Below are 20,696 nucleotides of genomic sequence, written 5' to 3' on the forward strand. Positions count from 1 at the left end.
TTCGACCTCCCCCTCCTGCTCCCTAGCGGGAAGCTGAGAGAAAACACCCAGGGAGACGGGATTGATGTCTCAGTGACCAGGTAGATGGTGTTGGTTAAGGTTTTCTTGTGGTAGGGTCGGGGAGGGAGAGGGAGACTTGGAGTTTCTTCCAACCCTATAAAAAGTATTAGTGAAAAAAAAAACCAAACGGGGAATGCGAGGCTTGATTTTCACTGTTTTTTAACAGATTCATGGAAATATAAATTAGCATATAATGGACTGCACATATTTAGGGTGTAAAATTTGATTTGTTTAAAATAGTCATACATATGTGAAACCATCACCAAAGTCATAATAATAAGCATATCCAATGTCTCTAAAATTTTCCTAGTCCCTTTTGCAATCCATCCCTATCCCAGTTCTACCCACCCATTCTCAGGCAATCACTCATCTGCTTTCTGTCGCTATAGATTAGTATCCTTTTTATAGAATTTTATAAATATGAAAATAATACAGTACCTTTTTTCTTTCTTCTTTCACTCAACATAATGATTTTGAGATTCATCCATGTTGATGCATGTATTAATAGTTGGTGCCTTTTTATTGTTGAGTGGTATTCTATTTTATGGACACACCACAGTTTGTTAATCTGCTCATCTGTGGATGAACATTGAATTGTTTCCAGTTTTTGACTACTGCAAATAATGCTGCTAAGATCATTTGTGTATATATGTCTTAATGTAGACATGTGTTTCCCTTTCTTTTAAGTAAATACCTAGGAGAGGAATAGCTGGATCAAATGGTATGTGTATGTTTAAATTTTTAAGAAACTGCCTGTTTTCCAAAGTAGTTGTACCATTTTATATTCACACCAGTAGCATATGAGAGTTCCAGTTCCTCTTCCTTCTCACCCACACTTGATGTAGTCAGTCTTTTTAATTTTAGCCATTTTAATAGTTATGTGGTATACCTCACTGTAGCCTTAATTTGTATTTCCCTAATGACTACTGATGTTGAATGTCTGTTCATGTGCTTATTTGCCATCCATATATATTCTTTGTAGAAGCCTCTATTCAAATTGTTTGCCCATTTTTAAATTGAATTGCATGTTTTCTTATTACTGAGTTTGAATGCATACCTCTACCACTCCCAAATCCATATATAAATTAAACATGTACCTCTAGTAAACTTTCCCTGGATGAACATAGGCAAGAAACCGGTAACATGGTTGCCTCTAGGGAGGAGGAACTGGGGGAGGGGAGAACAGGAGCAAGGGAAGTCTTATTTTACATTTTACACCCTTTTGAAACTTTTGAATTTTGTAACATCTATAGCCCATTTGAAAATAAACAGTTGTGAAGGAAAAAACAAAAAAGTGTCTGTAGATATAGAAATTAAATGTGGAATCCTTTTTTCCTTCTACTTGCTATTGTATAAAGTTTATTTATAGAGCTAAAGATGAAAATTTGCATGATCCTAATTTTAAATGCAACAGATTTTGAATACATAAAGTATCTAATTACACTTTATTTACAAATGGAGTCTATACAACAAGAGGTAACATAAGATTTTCTGAATAGCTTTTATGATGAATCTTGAAAGGTAGATAAGATTTTGATAATCAAAAACATCAGGGACAATATTTCTAGTATAGTCATAGAAGAGATAAAGCCATGAAAGCAGGTCATGCTGGGAGAATGCTGGGAGTGAGCCATCAGGCTTAACATGTCAAAACCTTAAAAGCTAGAGAAAGGAGACTGTATTTATCTTGGAAGGCAATGGGAAACCACTGATTGGGAATCTACTTTTGGAAGATGACTTTTCAGTAGTTTGTTAGATGGGTTGGAATAGGTAAAGTGGGGATGGGAATACCAGTTGGGAGACTATTGCAAATCTAAAGCAAAAGTAACATGGCCTAAATTTGGGTTCTGGCAAAACTGAAGAGGAAGGAATAAGTATGGAAGACACTGAAGAAACAGAATAAAGAGAAATTCATCCTAAGCAGTTGAAAGAATAGTGGAACCCTGTACCAGCAGAGAAGACAGAAGGTAGAAGGAAAAGATAGTTCCAATATATAGAGACATAGTCTGAGGTAGCAGGAGGTGATCTGGGCAGTGATGAGCAATTTATTTGCCAATTAACATTTGTTAAATTTGTAATTTACCTTATGATTTTGTGGCCAAGAGGATATTAAGCCAATAAGCTCCAGATCATATGTGGATCTAACTGTGTGAAAGATTCTAATTTATAATACCTAGTAGATTTCTGAAAAAATGCAGTATCATAATCTTTCTCCTTCTCTCTCTCTCAAACTCTCCCTCTCTCTTTTTCCTGCTCTCTCTTCTCTTCATGTCACTTCTTAGCCAAGTTTTGAATGATGGTTTTGGACATCCTAAAATTATAATATTTCATTTTATAACTTTTATTTTACAAGCTTTCTGTAATGAGTTTTGTAAGTAAGGAAGAGAGAAAGCAAAGAAACCAGGTAATCAAGTTTCAAAACACAAGATTGTCAATAGTGTCAAATGCTTCAAAGAAATCTAAAAGGACAAGAACTTCAAAAAGTCCATGGGTTTGGAAACTAGAAGACCATTGGTGACCATTATCAGTTTGTTGTAGTAAGAAAAAGAAAATTTAATTCAAATTGATTTTAAACTAAAGGAAATCTATAGGTATAAATAAAGTCTAGAGATAAATTAGGCTTCAGGCAGTTGATCAAGCTTCCAGCTCCATTCTTTCGGCACTGCTCCCCCTACTACTCCCACCCTACTCTGCTTTGTGTTTTGACTTCATCCCCAGACTAGCATTCTTCATGGTACCTAAACGGAGAAAACTTCACACTCAGTTCTTCTTCCTCAATCACTGAAATAAGTACAAGGTTTCACTCTGATCAGATCAGCTTAGGTCAGTTCTTCCAGGCCAATTACTCTGGCTAGGGTAGCACTGTGCATTGACTGGCTTAGTCTTGGGTTACCCATCCCTTTAAGTCATGATGAATATTCTGATAGAGTTAGACTGATCATGACCATTGCTGGAGCTGCAGTTAAGATCAGTCCTACCCAGAATACCTGGCTGATATACAGTGAAAGAGAGAAGATGTGGTTGCAACTAACAATGCCTACTACAATGATCATTGATAGAACAGCTCCCAAGAGGTGGTGAGGAAAACACTAGGTAAAAAAGGACTTAGAAGCTAATGAACGAAAAGGCAATGGAGGAAGTAGGTGTAATGAATTTTCAATATCTCCGACCCTAAAAGGCAAAGAGTAAAATATAACAGTAACCAAAATAATAGGTAAAACTAAAGTTATTTGGCTCAAATGCTATCTCTTTTTAAGCTTGGTGTAGTGGAAATTTTGACTGCCTATCCATTCCTCCCTTCTTTCCAAATGCAACTTCAAATTTGACCAGTATTTGTATTATCTTCAGGCAACCTTGTGCTTGAAGGAAGTAGGCTGAGGTCTAGGTCCAGCTCCACATAATTCTATCTCCTTTGTCAGTGGTTGGTTCAGGAATGTGGCTGTGAAGCAATTCTGGCAGGTGAGAGAGGTAATGTTCACTGTAGATTTCTAGGAAACTTATCTTTGTTCTTGGGGGAGTTTCTGGGTCTCTCATTCACTCACTGTCCCACCCTGCCCCCATGAAGGAAGCATGCAGCCCTAATTGCAAACAAAGCATCCTAAAACCATAAGGAAAATAAACTTGTCATTGTGAAAGGCAGAGCAGATGGAAGGAACCAGAATCAACTATATGATTTAACAACCCTAGGGTTTATCTAGTTGCTGGACTTCAAGTCGTATAAGCCAATAAGGTCCCCATTGCAAGAAGCAGTTTGAGTCAGGTATTCTGCTACTTGCAGCCAAAATCATCATAACTGAATAAGGAACACATGAAATTTTCTTTAAGGAACCAATGAGAGGGAAAAACTAAAAACACCAGAAAAAAGAAGGGACTGATGATGAAGCTCCCAGAAGGAGAGAGAGCAAGGAAAAGCTAGCTTCAGAAAAGTGGAAGAATATTATTATTCTGAGATACATGAGAAAAGTAAGGAGTAAAGATAGACATTTTTGAGGGAAGAGGAGGGAAGTTTAGAAAGTTTTGGATTGGCTTTGATCACAACATCTTAGAAGGAAAACTCATTCCAAGAATGAATGAAAGGCTCTAAATGAAATTATAGATTTACAGAGAAGGTAAGAGTTTGTAATAATGACTTCATTCATTTCTTCCTTTATACATTCAGTATATATTTGAGGAGGTAAAAACATTACAGATACTGCTTTATACTTTATGTATAAAACATAAAATCATGCATTCTCTTGCTTTCCAGAAAAATGTAGTTTAGCTCAATGGTTCTCAAAGTATAGTTTCAATATAGCAATAACAGCTAACCTGTATAAATGCAAATTTTCAGGCCCACCTCCAAATATTGAATCAGAAATTCTGAGGGTGTAGCTCAGCAATCTATGCTTTTAACAAGCCCTCTAGATGATTCTAGTGCACACTAAAGTTTGAAAACCACTAGTCAACAGTGACGATTAATAGAGTTATGAACAAAAAGCAGTGGGAGCACAGGGAATAGAGTGCTAGGGTAAATCAAAAAGGCTTCCAGAGGAAGCAGCGTTTAAGCTTAAACTTCAAAGAATGAATAGAAGTTAGCCGATATAGATGCAAAGTATTACATGTTCCATATTTTTTAATAATACCATTGTACCACTTTTCTTTTTCAGTTATCTTTTTTCCTCTAATAGAATTTTGTTCTCTAATAGAATAGTGCTAATAGAATTCTAGCAGTTAGCCCTGAAATTCTAAGCCCTTCTAACTGGCAATAGGAGAAATCTCAACAAGAAAGGAATTAAATGTCTCCTTTCACTGCTTCTAAAGAGCAGATATTCTGCATGAAACAGCCCTTGACAATTCACTTCTAACAAAGGATTCTCATAAGATATGCAGACTTCAAACACTGGTGCTATCCCTTAAAAATGTCTATAATTCTCATTGGTTATCTCACATAACGTAAATTGAAATCTGTTTTCTGCAAATTAAACACTTTAGTTTTCTTCCATAATCATGGACTAAAAACAAATAAAATCTGGCTCAACTAAATCTCTTCTTTGAATACAGTATGAGTTTGTATCTAATTTAAATTAATACTACATAGATAAGATGGAAGCGGGAATAACATGTATTGGATGAACTAATTTTATGTTTCTTTAGTACAAATCTGGGAGGCCAAGGAGGAAGATAAATGGATAAGCAGATAGATCATGTGACATGCAATGGAGTTAACATATCCATTTGTAGGTTATAAGGAGCTATCAAAGAAACTTAACATGAACAAGGAAGTAAACGATTAACTATCCATGTAGCAAGCTCAGAAGGTAGAAGGTAGACTGGAGTGGGCCCAGGAAAGTGTCTGGCAATCAGTACCTTGTTCCTGTATTATGTGATTTTCCCTTTTAAAAAAGTTCAAACTGTGTAATTTGAAACTTTATTTTTAAAATATTCTAAAATTTGAATTTTTCAAGAATCACCATCTACTTTCCTTCAACACACATTTTGTCTTAATAGGCCCTATTGCAGTACAAAACAAGAAGCAATAATTTCACTAACTCAACCAAACTACTTCAGTAAATAATCATGCTACAGCCTGGAATTGCCCAAACAAAAATTCTTCTAATTTTCTTTACAGATATTTAAAAGTTTATTTTTTTCAGAAAACCAAAGCAATTGATTCAACAATAATAACAGTTCTAGCATGCAGCAAGTCATCATTTAACATCTAATGTTTAAACTTCTTATCATGGATGTATACAGTTTATCATGGATGTATACAGTTTATTTTCATTCCTATAAAGTTTCCACAGCTTGTAGTGATAATAAAAGTAAATAAGTATTTCGTTACAGGTACTTCAAATAGCACTACAGTACCTCTTCGACAAAATTTTTACAATATTCCAACTTTCAATATGAAACAGCTTAAAAAGGCATGGGCCAAAAAAAAAAATGTATAGTAGTATCACTTAGGCAAATAAAGTCTAATAATCATACAAGCACAACACTGTTAGGATTCTCCTGTTAGGGTTGGGAAAGGAGTATATGAGACATTTACTTCAAATAAAATTACATAAATAGCTTAGGAAAATTCCCAAATATATAATTTCAGACATATTAAACCCTTGAACCTTTATTCTTGGAAAACATGAACTAGTTATCCCTTGCTTTTATGTAATGGATGTGTTCTTAAATAGTTCTGTGTAAAGCAAATTTTATAAAACATCACCTTGTTTGCACTGGAGGAACACATCTCAAGGAAACATAAGAGAAATTATTCTTTAAAACACGATTCTCCTGCACATTTGTACATCGTTGGGCTTTTATCTGTACTGTTAAGTTTAATCTCTATGAATTAAACCCAAGTTTCTCAAAATTCACTTGTAAAAGCAGACTGACTTCTCCTCCCCCCCCCACAAAGACAATTATTACAGTACAATGTAAAATTGTTCCTTTATCCATTCTCAGTAGAGGGCTTGTCACTACATATATCTGAGAGTGCTAGGATAAATACCCACCTGTTCTTTTCACCTTAGAAAGAGAATGGTTATTTTCTCTTATTGCTAGGAAATGTCATTCTTAAAGATTTTATTAAAAATGGCAAATGTGAAGGACAATGTGTGATTACAAGCCTTTTACAGTTTGATTAAATATTCCCCAAATCATGACAGTACTGTTTAGAATGATACTATCAATTCCATAAGCATCTTATTCCTATACGGGATTACCTTACTAACTAAAGTAACAATTTACTAATGATCAAAATAACATTCTTTAGCATTAGAATCTTGCAAAAAAACAGGAATAAAAAATAGAACTAGACCTAGTCACTGCCGTTTGATCAAACTTAATAGAATATTTAGTTTAGTCATAGGACCACTCAAAGAGGTATAAAGAAAGTTTTGCTAAGGTGAATGTAAAAGTCTTATGGAGATGCAGATCTACAGGTGAGTCTTAAGTCTACAACTACTGCTATCAATCATTAATAAGCATGTAGATGAATTGCATTCATTCCTCTGAAAAGATGGCACTGCGTACATATCATCAAAAAGATTATGGCACTTGAACATTATTCCTTACAAATAAACATGGTAAATGTATACAGGTGCATCCTAGCCTCTCTCCTACTTGTACATTTTGGGGGTAAAGATAACAGCAGGCTGGGCAAAAAAACAATTCAAATCACCTATAGAATAGGAGGGTAAACTACCGGAGTCCTAAGAATAAACAGCTTGGAAAAGAACAATGAAAATAATGCTATTATTTCTCATCCACTTTCACTTTTATTGCCTTTATATTTTTTAGCTTATAAGAAAAAATTTTGCAATGGAATTTGAACCATAGGTGTAAAATACATGAAATAATATAGTGGGGCTATCTGTAGTGGCCAAAACCCAATTTTTGCCTCTCAGTCTTTTAAGCATATATAAAAGGAGATGGTGTGTCTTAAGGAATAATTCCTTTAAAAATGAGGCTGAATTATTTGTACTACATCATGGATTTACAACATTTTCAATACAGCCAAAGTGTATGTTAAAATAAAACAAATACTTGCTTTATGGCATCAAATCATGTTCTTCCCCCTAAAAATTAATTTGGCTGTTCCTAAAACATATTACATTTCTATGTATCTTACCTCTGACTATGCAGACAAGCAACTGCCTATGAAATCATTCAATCTAATGCAGGCCTTTTGATAAAAATACATTATAAATGATAGAGGCTAAAGAGCAAGGTCACCAGAAAGACCACACATGTGTTGGTGGGTCTGTCAATTACATAACTGAATTTAAGACAACCATTTTCTCTTGTGGTCATTCCTTAAAGTGAGTAAGTTGATGTCTCTTCCAGTGAGGAGCCTGTCTGAATGTTTTGCCACAAACTGAGCATTCGAATGGTTTCTGCCCTGCATGAATTAGATAGTGTCTTTCCAGTTTAGATGGGGATCTAAAGCTTTTAGAACAAACACTGCATTGGTAAAGAAGGCCATCATTCCTCTCAGTACGCCCGGAATAACTACAACAATGACTATGATGGCTCTGCTCTGATTCCAGAAGGGCACTAGAGAGACAGGGCTGCCTGTTCCTATAGGGGGTACCAAGAATGAAATCCTCTGATTCTGCCTTCACTTTTATTTCTGATGTTTGATCTGACTCTGAGACCTCGTATTTTTGAAAACCAAGAGTCTGACATTGCTGGGAAGCACTATAGTTAACATTATCACCTTGATGAATGAAAAGTTTGTTCAAATTTTCCAATTCTACTTGGCAAAGAGATTTTCTATATGGAATCTTATCAATATGAGTTAATTTATGTCTTTTCAGGTGAGCTGACTGTCTAAAAGATTTCCCACAAACATTACAGCCAAAAGGCCTCTGTCCAGTATGAATTAAATAGTGTCTTTGTAGTTTAGATACAGAAGGAAACACTTTCTCACATTTGTCACAAGGACACATCTTATGTCCAGTATAGATGTTTTCATTTGTAACTGAAAAACCACACTGAAGCACTTCACAGTTTTCAAAGAATTCCTCACCTGATGAACCATAGATAGATACATCTTTATTATTCACAGAATTATCCACAGTTAACATGTTCTCTGGTGTAAGAATACCTTTTACGTTTTTTCCCATATTTTGGCTCTGGAAGTGCTTTTGCCAAGAAAATGGCAAAGTCAACGTTTTCTTCTTTTTATTGCCAACTGTCTTATATGTTCCATGCTTGCCAAGAGAACCCATAAATGTTCTCTGGGTTTGTTCAGGGCTCTGCTCACCGGAAATAAGTTCACAATTTTTCAAGAAACTGTTTTTAAATACTTTTTTCTCAGATCGAAAATTATCTAATTTTTTACCCCCAGCTCGTTTAAGCTTAGCCAAGATTTTTTTAACAATGGTTTTATAGTTGTAGCTTCTTTTGAGCCTGCTTGGAATTTTGCCACTTCTGGCAGGAAAACACTTGTGTCCATTGAGAATCTGCTCTGATTCAAAACATTCTTCACACTCTGGACATTGAAAAGGGACAATATAAATAGAGTGGACATCAAGTTGATTATTCTCCTCAGATTCACGTATATCACCATTTTCAAAACTATCCTGCTTTGCATTTAACTTATTAGGCAGGGGCCCTGATTCTGGACTCTTCACCTTTAATGAAAGAGTCTGAAAAGTCTTATTCCTGGCATGGATTTGTTTATGCTTCAGCAGTTTGCTTTGAATCTTAAATCCTTTTTGACAAAAACAACATTGAAAAGGTCTTTCCTCTGAATGTGTGAGTTGGTGGATTTTTAAGTGAGTTGACTGTCGAAAAGATTTACTGCACAGGACACATTTAAAAGGCCTCTGACCAGTATGAATAAGTGCGTGCCTATCAAGTTTTGACTGTGAGGGGAACAGCTTGCCACAGATTGTACACGCGTGAATGTTCTTTTTTTTCTTTGTAGGGCTGTGTGTAGGATCAGACTTGGAGCACGGGTGTAATGCCCATCTCTCCTCTGTGGTAAGAGCATGATACATTCCATACACTGGCTTTTCTTGCTTGGCCTCCAGCAGTCTTCTGACCTGTTTAACATCATTCTGGTAAGTTTCATTGTGAAGCTGTTGGTGCTTCACGAATGTCTTCAGATTCTTAAAGTGGCGTGGACAAATACTACATTTAAAAGGCAGATTATGAGTTAGTTGATGTCGTTCCAGATGAACTAGTTGTCTAAAGGTTTTATGACACACATCACATTCAAATGGCTTCTGACCAGTATGAATGAGATAATGCCTCGCTAATTTTGAGGGTGTTTCAAAATGCTTGAAGCAAATATTGCAAATATATGGCCTGTTTCTAGGTAGTTTGTTGGCTACTACACACTGTTGAATCTTTAGCATTTTAAAATTGGTTTCAGCCATCATATTCTTCAGTGATATACTCTGATGAGCTCCATAGTGTTCTTACACTCCACAGATGTCTAAAAATTAAAAATAAAAATGTATTAATTAAAAATTACTTATTCATATGAAAAGAAATAATTTAACCTGTTCTTTGGCTAAAGGTATTAAAGGCAATAGGGAACCTCAACTCTTCCTGTGTCTAAAAGTAAGTTAGGGCTTCCCTGGTGGCGCAGTGGTTGACAGCCCACCTGCCAATGCAGGGGACACGGGTTCGTGCCCCAGTCCGGGAGGATCCTACATGCCACGGAGCGACTGGGCCCATGAGCCATGGCCGCTGAGCCTGCGCGTCCGGAGCCTGTGCTCCGCAACGGGAGAGGCCACAACAGTGAGAGGCCCGCTTAGATACTTTAGAATCATTAAACTAATTTCACTCATACAGAGAAATGAGAAGTCTTTAAAAGAAATACTTAAAAATGTATATAATTTTAAGCTATATTTCTAATTAATTGAGATGATACATTAAAAGGGGACTGAGTTGAATTTCTTAACATTAAATAAATCTTTTAATTCCAATTTTCCTAGTCCACTATTAAGTAGATTTGTCATTTTTCAAAAATTGGGCTAGAAAGATAAAGAGTGTAAGAAATAAAATATAATACTAAAATTAAGACATATCTGCATTCAATTATAGCATACCTTGGACATGATCTGAGAATGGAATGTTTTAGTTATCAAAATTCCTAGCCACATCATTAGCAATATTTACTCTCAGTTACTTCTTTGGACCAACAAAGATAACATAAACAACTGGGAGAAAATGTCCCAGAAAACCTGGATTCTAGTCCCGGATTTGCCATCATATGAACTTGGTGGCAAGAAGAAGGAAATATAGATTCCTCATCTCTAAATCAGGGAAAATGCCTCCTGGCCTGCCTACCACATTGAGTTGTTGGGAGAATCAATGGAGATAACCTAAATGTGTTGGAAAACTGAAGCAATGTATAAATGTAAGGTATTATTTAGCTCAACACTAATCAGATTTAAAAACTTTATCCTTATCTACTTAATATCATTTTAGGGTTTCTAACTAAGAGATAAACACACTAAACAAACATTTCTTTTTATTTCTCCTTTCCACTTTGTTGTAGAAGTCCTAAAAGACAAGTACAAAGGCAATGAGGTTGACACACCGGCTACTTATATACTTATCTATGGCTAAGTAATTGAAAGTCTGAGTGTAGTTTACTTTTCAGGCAGTAGAATAAAAAGGTCATTTTGGTCTCAGTTAATATAGGACACATGCAAAAGCTTACCAGGAACTTTCTCAACCATTTTATACCCTGTCTTCTCCTAACTGAAAAGCCAATTTTCTTCTCATTCTTCGTCTTCTACTGCATTTTCCTTAAATAAGGAAGCCAGAGATTAAAAAAAGCTGTGCCAGCTCTCTAATGTTGTATCTTCTAGTTGAGATCAGAGAGTTGATAAATCTACCAGAAACTCAGTGTTCTTTTGTCAGATGATTTAGTGAATATCCAACATATATGCTGTGTGCTATTATCTATTTTCTCCTAGAAGACACCTTAAACACAAAATCACAAACACACCCACTGTGGTTCTCTTCAGGAATCTGATTTAAAAACAGAAAAAAAAAATTCATTTATTGTGCAAATTATCTTCTAATTGTTTTATCATAGTGGTTTTCAAACTGCATGTCACTACCCATTAGTGGATTGTGCAATCACTTTAGTGGGTCATGCTCAGCACTTTTGTTTAATAGAGTAGAAAATATCAGATTGCATAACATATGGTAAGGATAAATCTGTTTTGTGAAACTTCGATAGGAGGAGGTAAAAACCTGTGAAACCTGTTCCTGGCATACCTCCTTACACACTAGACAGAGGAACCTACAACAAATCAATCACTTTATTCAAAGTGGCAAGTAATCTATTAAGTAAGATTGGGGCCCATAGGATGAGACAGGATTACTAAGGATTATTGATTTTCTTCAACTGACCCATATAACCCCAAAATATTTATCAGAAAAATCTAATTAGAGGCCAAAGGTAATATGCCACACAAATAATCTGACTGCAAGCCACTATATTAATTTATAAAATATACCATATAACCCAGATATCCACGTTAGCAACAATCAGCTGTTGATGCTATTACTATGCACTTTGACAACACTGAGTTAGAGAAATTACAGGTGAATGTACTCCAAATCCCTAAAATGCTAACACAGCAGCAGTTACGAGGATTAAAATTAAGTGAATTGCCAAGAACTTGGCAATTTATTTAATTCCCGTCAGGCAAAATCAGGTGTTGAGGTGTCAATTAGGACAATGAGCCAAACTGCAAGTAATAATCAAGTCTTTATTCACTTACTGCCACAGTGCAAGCAAGAGGCTAAAAAAGTACTGGTTCCCCAGTGGTCGATTAAATGGAACACTAGGTGAGGGTTAGGTGGATGCAATGCACAATCATCTCTCTGCAAAGGAGGCTGGAACAAAAGGTTTCTGCCTCTTTATGGACCTGTGGGCCAGGGGAGGAGGAAGGAAGAGCTACAAGTGGAATGGTCCTGGGTCAAAATGGAGAAAAGTACCTCAGTCAAGGCTGCCCCCTCCACCTTCCCTCCCTTTGCAATAAGGAGGTATTGGTGGAGGCACCTGGGAAGTACCTCGGCCAAGGCCCTCAGAATGGAAGTACCTGAGCCAGGAATGCAATACAGTATGAGCATGGCTAGTGGGAGGGAAGGGGTGAGTCCTTGACTGCAACTCCCTCCAGAAAACTGCAGTGCACTGGCCATGCCCAAGTCTGGTGTGGCAAGAGCAGCTTCCCCCGAAGAGGCCAGCCAGGCAAAGCCACGCAATTGTCTATGGTCGGGCCTGAAAGATCACACATAGGATTCTGGCCTGTAGCCAGGGTCCTCAGCTCCTATTGTGTATTTCTTCTTTCCTTTAATAGTTTCTTTGGAACACTTGAAAAAAATCCCACACTAGAACCACACACATGACAACCATTTCTGATTATAACAGGAATTGACTACCTATAGTTACTGTGCCAAAAAGAGACTATGGCTTATCAACTAACACTAGCACTAAGACCGGATACTATTGTCAGTTGCGTCCACACCATGTGGGAAAGCACTTACTGGAAGCCCTATATTGTTAGAATCACCGGTGGCAAGCAGTGATCTCATCTGCTATTTATAAGTGACAGCTAAGGGATCCCCAAGCTCCAAATGCAGTCCCACGCGTACTTAAGCATATGCACAGTAATTTGATAGAACTCCAAATCCCACTTCTACTGATTTCTCTGTGTTCTCAAATGACCTTTTTTGTCGGTCATATTTCAAAAACAAATCCAACAGCATGTAATTTTTCCTATGTTAAAGTGAAAATAAAAGATGGTAAATCTCAATGGGTCAACCCCCAGATTACCCTGACTACAGCAAGATACACTCCGTTATAAAACTGTGAAAACTGATCTCAAAAAATTCCAACGATACTTCAAGGCCGAAAGCCTGTTGGTTTTCCAGTCTTAACAACACCATTAAAACGAGGTGAGGATATCACAAAAGTAAATGAACAAGAAACACAAGAACTGAGAGAAAGTTAGAGAACTTTCAGTTACGGAATAACCTCTGGCGACATTTTTCACAGCCTTTCCCTCTCTGTAGCTTCTTCTGCCCACTTCTCCCGGCCCCCTCTCTTGACCTTGAACCCTCACCTCTTCCTCTCAGAGGGATTGCACAGGACACAGATCCTGACAACTGGCCCTCGCCCTAATTGCCCACAACCAGTAAGCACCTAGGAGTCGAGCCAGAGTTCAGAGACTGCAAAATCCCACACCAGGAAAGTAAAGGCAAGGATGAAAACTGCTTTGGCCACAGAGAGGGGGAAAAATGCCACATGTGATACGACCCACTGCAGGGGAAAGTATCGTTTTTTGCAATTCCTCTCAGAGATTCCCGCTCCCCATGAGCTGCAGTCAGAAGGCGGGGATGTGGGAAAAGCAAAGGAGCTGAGGTCGTGGCGCCCCCGTTCTGGGTCCCCGGGCACCTTGGAGGGACCGAGGCAGGCCCGACCTTTCCCGGGGAGGGTCGCTCCACCTCACATCTGGGTTCTTGAAATCCTCCTCACGCACCTGGAGCTGGCACGGGCCCGCGAGCCGCGCATCTCAAGGCCCAGGAGCCGCGAAGGCAGCGCGCACACGTCCTCAGAGCCGGCGCGGCGACGGGCTGAGTGCGCAGGCGCGGAGCTCGGAAGCGCCGCCGGACGCGGTCCGACTGGAAACAGGCTCCCTCCAACCCAGGGCCGCAGTCGCGTCGGCTAGCCTGCGAGTCTCAGAGGAAAAAGGGGCTCCAGAAGTGCGTGCCCCGGGCCGCTCACCCGGCCCTGCAATTGTGGGGAGAAGAGAATAGAGGAGTGAAGAAGGGGGCATTTTCCATCTCACCTCAGTCCTCGGCTAGGAAAACCACGTAGCCCTGACCAGTGGGCTCAAGGCCCTGCTGGAAACTGGTGAGCCCGCTTTCAGAGACCACTCTTCTAGTCCTCTCTAATGTCAGAGGGCCCATGGTAAACAAAACGCCATGTATCAGGGCCTTTCTGTGCCAGCCCTGTCCTGGGCACTCTGGACGTTGTCAGAATATAGCGCAGGGGTCAGGGACATGGGCTTTGCGGTCAGGCATACCTGGGCTCCACTCACAGCTCTACCAATATCCTGATAGCCCCGGAACTTCTTAGCTTCTTTGAGCTTCATTCCTTCCGTATATTTTAGTTGTCTACAATGTACAAAGCCCTGTGCTCAGCTTCTGAGTTTCTTCAGATTTCTCTGACAGATGAAATGGATGTAAAGTGCTCAACATAGTGCCCGGTGCATAATAAACTCCCATATAGCTATCATTTATTAATTACTATTTTCAAATTAAATATAACAACTTTATGAAGTGATAGGATACCATTTTAAAATGAGGAAAATGAGACAGACGTTAAGGAACTTAACTTTGCACAGCTGATAAATGATGGAGGTGGGATCTGAACACAGGTAGTCCTGCGCTTTTAATTCACTACTGCTTCTCAGATTGTGGATATGTCAACATTTTATGTAGACACAATTAAGGGTTAAATGTTTAGTGCAGTTACAAACTAGGGTGGCACATTATTACTGAATAAGATGCTTGGGTATGTACTGAAGATTTTAAGTACAGAAGACATTAGAGAAGAATTTATTGTGGTTTTTGCAGGTTCTGAGTGTATATGTCTCAGCTTGAGATGAGAAAATGAGAACAAGTAACAAGCATATTTTTTCAACTGTAAGTATCTTTTTACATTACTTTTCAAGGACCATTGAAAACAAAAATTGTTATTTCTGATGTTGGTATATGCGCCTCTGTTTAAAAAGGGAGAAGTTGGGCCAATGAAAAGTCTATTTTCCATGTGATAACATGAGGAAATGGCTAATAGGAAATAAGCTTTTGCTTCTCACGAAACAACCTTGGAAGAGTCACATTTGGGAAAGGTTGAAACCCTTTCTTTCAACAGAAACAGAGACGGAGAGAGGAGGGGAAAAGCTTTATGTATCCTGAGTGCTAATCCCAGGGTGGGGATGCGGATTATTCAGAGTTGCTTCATTCTGCAGCTTCTCTTGGAAGCTCAGCTCAGTCAAACCAAGGAAACAGTTGCACCCATCACCAGCCACATAAGTCCTTAGGAGAGATATGCAGATCATGAGAGACTGTTACCTGAGGTTGGGGACCAATGGAGGGTGCATTACCTGCAAAACAGGTAGGCCTTTGCACCAAGAGCCTGAATATGGAGTGAGGAACAGAAGTGGATAAGCTGTTATAAGATAGGCCACAAACCCTATCTTATAACCTCCCCCATTTACCCTGAGAGCTATCTCAGGAACTTTCTGGTAAAAAAAAAAAAAAGGAGAAATTACTGTGAATAAGAGTCATCTGGAAGATTTCATTGAATAGGTGGGATTTGATTTGAACAGGGACTTAGTAATAGGTACAATATGAATAATAGAAAATGTGGGACAGGATAGAACATTGTAGGGAGATATGGTAGTAGTGACAAGGAAAACTAAAGGAATGGCTTGGTATACATTTGGGTTAGTATCTTACCTCTGCAACTTACTAGTGTGTGCCCTTAAAAGTTATTTAACCTTTTTAAACCTTATTTTCCTCATCTTTAAAATAAGGATATAATCAATCATTCATTTATTCAATGGCATATCATGTACCAAGCACAAAGGAGTCACTTCTAAGTACATACAAATGAAAGTGAGGCCCTTGATTTCAATGAAGTTTTCAGCTCAACATACAAAGAAGTACAATATGATAAGAGAAGTTACGTACAGGGAAGGAGAGAGAAGCAGGAATATCTAAATCTTCCTGGAGGCTTCAGGTAGAACTGGTTTTTGGGTTGAGGTTTTAATGATCCACGCACCCATCCATCCTACATATATTTTATGAAGCACTTTCTGTGTGCCAAGCCCGGTTCTAGGTAATGGAGATAGTAGTGGACAAATTAAAAAGTCAAAAATCCCTGTCCACCTAGAGATTATAGTTGATGTTTTATATATGCCTACTGAGGGTTACAGACAATAAGTTACATAAGTAAAATACATAATATGTTAGATATTGAAAAACTGAGGAGAGAAAATAAGTATAGGAGAGGGCTATGAAAATTTGGGGGGAGAGGGCTTGCTGGCATTCTAGTAGATGGCCAGGGGTGACCTTTCTGAGAAGTTCTGTGATTTTTGAGTTGAGGCCTGATAGAAAGAGGGAACCATGCTCATGCTCCATGTTTAGAGAACCCACTGCTCACCAGGCACTTTGCAAGAAGCTGGGAAAGGCCTTAAATGCTTTGCAAAGGTTTTTGTCTTCTTTTTTTGTTGTTGTTATAAATTTATTTATTTTATTTATTTATTTTTGGCTGTGTTGGGTCTTCGCTGCTGTGCGTGGGCTTTCTCTAGTTGCGGCGAGCGGGGGCTACTCTTCGTTGTAGTGTGTGGGCTTCTCGTTGTGGTGGCTTCTCATTGCGGAGCACGGGCTCTAGGCGCACGGGCTTCAGTAGTTGCGGCGTGCGGGCTCAGTAGTTGTGGCTCACGGACTCTAGAGCACAGGCTCAGTAGTTGTGGTGTGCGGGCTTAGTTGCTCCGCGGCATGTGGGATCTTCCCGGACCAGGGATCAAACCTGTGTCCCCTGCATTGGCAGGTGGATTCTCAACCACTGCGCCACCAGGGAAGCCCCTCTTCTTCTTTTTTAATCCAGTAGGCAATGGAAAATTATTGAAGAATCTTGATCATAGGTAGGGCATGCTTAGATTTGTGTCTTAGAAAACTCACTCCGAAGTTATATGGATAATGAAATGGAGGAGGCAAAATTAGAATAGCCATGCTGTCATCTGGGGGCTTCCTCCTCCTTGAATATCTGGTTAACTTAGGTGAAAATCTAATTCTGTGGCATGTGACAGTCTTCATGATACCTGTGAGTTCTCACAGCTTGCTCCTAGTGTGTGTCTGTCCTCTGTAGTCCTTAACCTTTAGGGCTATCTCTATATTCAAACCATTGAATATAGAACTTATTCATCAAGTTCTAGAAAAACACTCACTCATAGTTGTCTGTGTGTGTGTGTGTGTGTGTGTGTGAGTGTGTATGTGTGTGTGTCTAAATACTTTACTGAAGATTTAGGAGTCACTATGGGATGGGGCTTCAACTGAAAGTATGTGGGGCCTTGGGAGCAAGTCAACCGGTACCAAGCGCATTCAACATAATTGCATTTGAAAGGAGTTCACACTTTCAGCATCTGTCATGCCTTTTGGAATATTTTAAAGACAAATTTTGAAACTGAGTTTTTCTTTTTAATTTAAGTAGAGTTGATTTACATATTATATTAGTTTCAGGTATATAGTGTGGTGATTCAGTATTTTTACAGATTATACTCCCTTAAGAGTTATTACAAGATAATGGCTAGAATTCCCTGTGCTATACATATATTCTTGTTGCTTATCTATTTTATACATAGTAGTTTGTGTCTCTTAATCCTATACCCCTAGTTTGCCCCTCCCTTCTTCCTCTCCCCTTTTGTAACCACTAGTTTGTTTTCTATATCTGTAAGTCTATTTCTGTTTTGCATATACGTTCATTTGTATTATTTCCTAGATTCCACATATAAGTGACTTCATACAGTATTTGTCTTTCTCTGTCTGACTTATTTCAGTAAGCATAATATTCTGTAGGTCCATTCATGTTGCTGCAAATGGTGGAATTTCATTCTTTTTTTAATGGCTGATTAGTATTCCATTGTGTGTACATGTGTGTGTGTATATATATATGTGTGTGTGTGTGTGTGTGTATATATTTTATATATATATATGCCACATCTTCTTTATTCATTTATCTTTTCATGGCACTTGGGTTGCTTCCATGTCTTGGCTATTGTAAATAGTGCTGCTATGATCATTGGGGTGTATGTATCTTTTCGAAGTATGGTTTTCTCTGGGTATATGCCCAGGAGTGGGATTGCTGGATCATATGGTAGTTCTATTTTTAGTTTTTTAAGGAACCTCCATACTGTTCTCCATAGTGGCTGTACCAATTTACATTCCTACCAGCAGTGTAAGAGGGTTCCCTTTTCTCCACACCTTGTCCAGCATTTACTGTTTGTACACATTTTGGTGATGGCTGCTTGTTTTTATCCAATGACAGACAGAATCTCAATCTTAATTTCAATCCCTCCCTCCCTCTCTGTTCTCTTGTGGTTACTCTCTTGCCTCCTTTTAATTAACTATTAGAAAACCTTGAATTTGAACCTTGTTTTTCCTGTAGGTAGAATGTGTTACCCAGGGTTTTCAGAACCTTAACTGGATAGCATGGTGAATATTTGTTTGAAGACATTTTTGCAACCCAGTTGTCCTCCTGTCATAAATTTGATTCTTGTGCCTGTCTCCTTGACTTTGATGTGTATGCCATGACCAAGCTTGTATCTCAGTCACTATCTTGGACTTTTAAGGGTAAGTCTAGTCAATTCTCAAAGCTTTTCTTATTTTTTTTGAATTTGCCTTTCAGTTAGTTCAGGTATTGGTTTTATTTGACTTTATAGTTCTTCTCAGAAATTTTAAATCATTAAGCTCTACAAAATTTATGCGGTCAAGGACATGATCTGTCTTGGTCACCTCTGCATCCTCAGAGTCCAAAGCAGTACCAGGCATGTAACAGATGCACAGCAGATATTTGTTAATAAATGAATGCATGCCTGAATATTTACACAAAACTTTGGTGGGTTTTCTTAATTTTGTATTGGACTTTAAAAATTATTTCACTTTAAATTTGTGTTCTCTAAGAAAAAGCCAGAAATTGCATTTTAAAAGAAGATATTTGATTATACACAATTCTTCTTCTTTTGCTTTTATATAAAAAAATAAAAATACCAAGTACCTTCTTTATTTCTTTTAAAACCTGAAATTCTGTATCCCCCAAGAATCTCTCTCTAAGCTTTTTTCTATTTTAAATATAGTAGGATGTATATGTCAATCCTAATTTCCCAGTTTATTCCCCCCTTCCCCCCCAGTAACCATAGGTTTGTTTTCTACATCTGTAACTCTATTTCTTTTCTGTAAATAAATTCATTTGTACCATTTTCTAAGATTCCACATATAAATATCATATAATGTTTGTCTTTCTCTGTCTGACTTACTTCACTCAGTATGACAATCTCTCGGTCCATCCATGTTGCTGCAAAGGGCATTATTTCATTCTTTTTTATGTCTGAGTAGTAGTCCATTGTATATATATACCACATCTTCTTTGTCTGCTCCTCTGTTGATGGACATTTAGGTTATTTCCATGTCTTGGCTATTGTAAATGGTGCTGCAATGAACATTGGGGTGCATGTATCTTTTTGAATTATGGTTTTCTCCAGATATATACCCAGGAGTGGAATTGCTGAATCATATGCTAATTCTCTTTTTTCAGTCTTTTGAGGAGCCTCCATACTGTTTTCCATAATGGTTGCACCAATTTACATTCCCATCAACAGTGTAGGAGGGTTCCCTTTTCTCTACATCCTCTCCAACATTTATTATTTGTAGACTTTTTGATGATAGCCATTCTGACAGGTGTGAAATGATATCTCATTGTTGCTTTTATTTGCATTTTTCTAATAATCAGGGATGTTGAGCATCTTTACATGTCATTATTAGCCATCTGTATGTATGTCTTCTTCAGAAAAATGTCTATTCAGATCTGCTCATTTGTTGATTGGGTTGTTTGTTTTTTTGATATTGAGTAGTATGAGCTGTTTATATATTTAGGATATTAACTCCTTGTCAGTCATATTATTTGCAAATATTTTTCCCATTGAGTTTTTTTTTTATTTATTTACTTTGTTTTTGGCTGCGTTGGGCCTTCCTTGCTGTGCGTGGGCTTTCTCTAGTTTCAGGGAGCAGCGGCTACTCTTCATTGTGGTGGGCAGGCTTCTCATTGTGGTGGCTTCTCTTGTTGCAAAGCATGGGCTCTAGGCGCACGGGCTTCAGTAGTTGTGGCACGTGGGCTCAGTAGTTGTGGCGCACAGGCTTAGTTGCCCTGTGGCATATGGGGTCTTCCCGGACCAGGGCTCGAACCTGCATTGGCAGGTGGATTCTTAACCACTGCACCACCAGGGAAGCCCCCACATTGAGCTTTAATGCTTGTTGAAGCCTGTTCCTGCCCCCCAGTGACTGGCCTAGCAGAGAGCTTACATCTACTGTTTTCATCCCACCTCTTATCTTTCCTCTCT

The 20,696-nt window shown here is 38.2% G+C and overlaps 1 protein-coding gene and 1 long non-coding RNA gene across 3 annotated transcripts in view; one reads left to right on the forward strand and one right to left on the reverse strand.

Moving 5' to 3' along the window:
- Window positions 1–4,309: 4,309 nt before the first annotated feature.
- ZNF770 (zinc finger protein 770) lies at window positions 4,310–14,143 on the reverse strand. Of its 2 annotated transcripts, none has more exons than XM_060004952.1 (2): window positions 14,055–14,143; window positions 4,310–9,982 (listed from the first exon to the last, which is right to left on the reverse strand). In XM_060004952.1, exon 2 carries the CDS (start codon window positions 9,924–9,926, stop codon window positions 7,845–7,847), a length of 2,082 nt encoding a protein of 693 aa, XP_059860935.1. In that variant the 5' UTR covers window positions 9,927–9,982; window positions 14,055–14,143; the 3' UTR covers window positions 4,310–7,844. The 2 variants fall into 2 exon arrangements, with proteins under 2 accessions (XP_059860935.1, XP_059860936.1); XM_060004953.1 differs by having other exon boundaries at window positions 13,996–14,080.
- Window positions 14,144–14,225: 82 nt separating this feature from the next.
- The window catches only part of LOC132420488 (uncharacterized), a 142,243-nt gene continuing 135,772 nt past the window's right edge, over window positions 14,226–20,696 (forward strand). The window contains exons 1-2 of the long non-coding RNA XR_009518376.1: window positions 14,226–14,428; window positions 15,154–15,222. This is a non-coding gene — a long non-coding RNA (uncharacterized lncRNA). The remainder of the gene's footprint in view (window positions 14,429–15,153; window positions 15,223–20,696) is intronic.

The sequence above is a fragment of the Delphinus delphis genome, chromosome 2 (genome assembly GCF_949987515.2).
Source record: "Delphinus delphis chromosome 2, mDelDel1.2, whole genome shotgun sequence".
NCBI classification, from domain to species: Eukaryota; Metazoa; Chordata; class Mammalia; order Artiodactyla; family Delphinidae; genus Delphinus; species Delphinus delphis.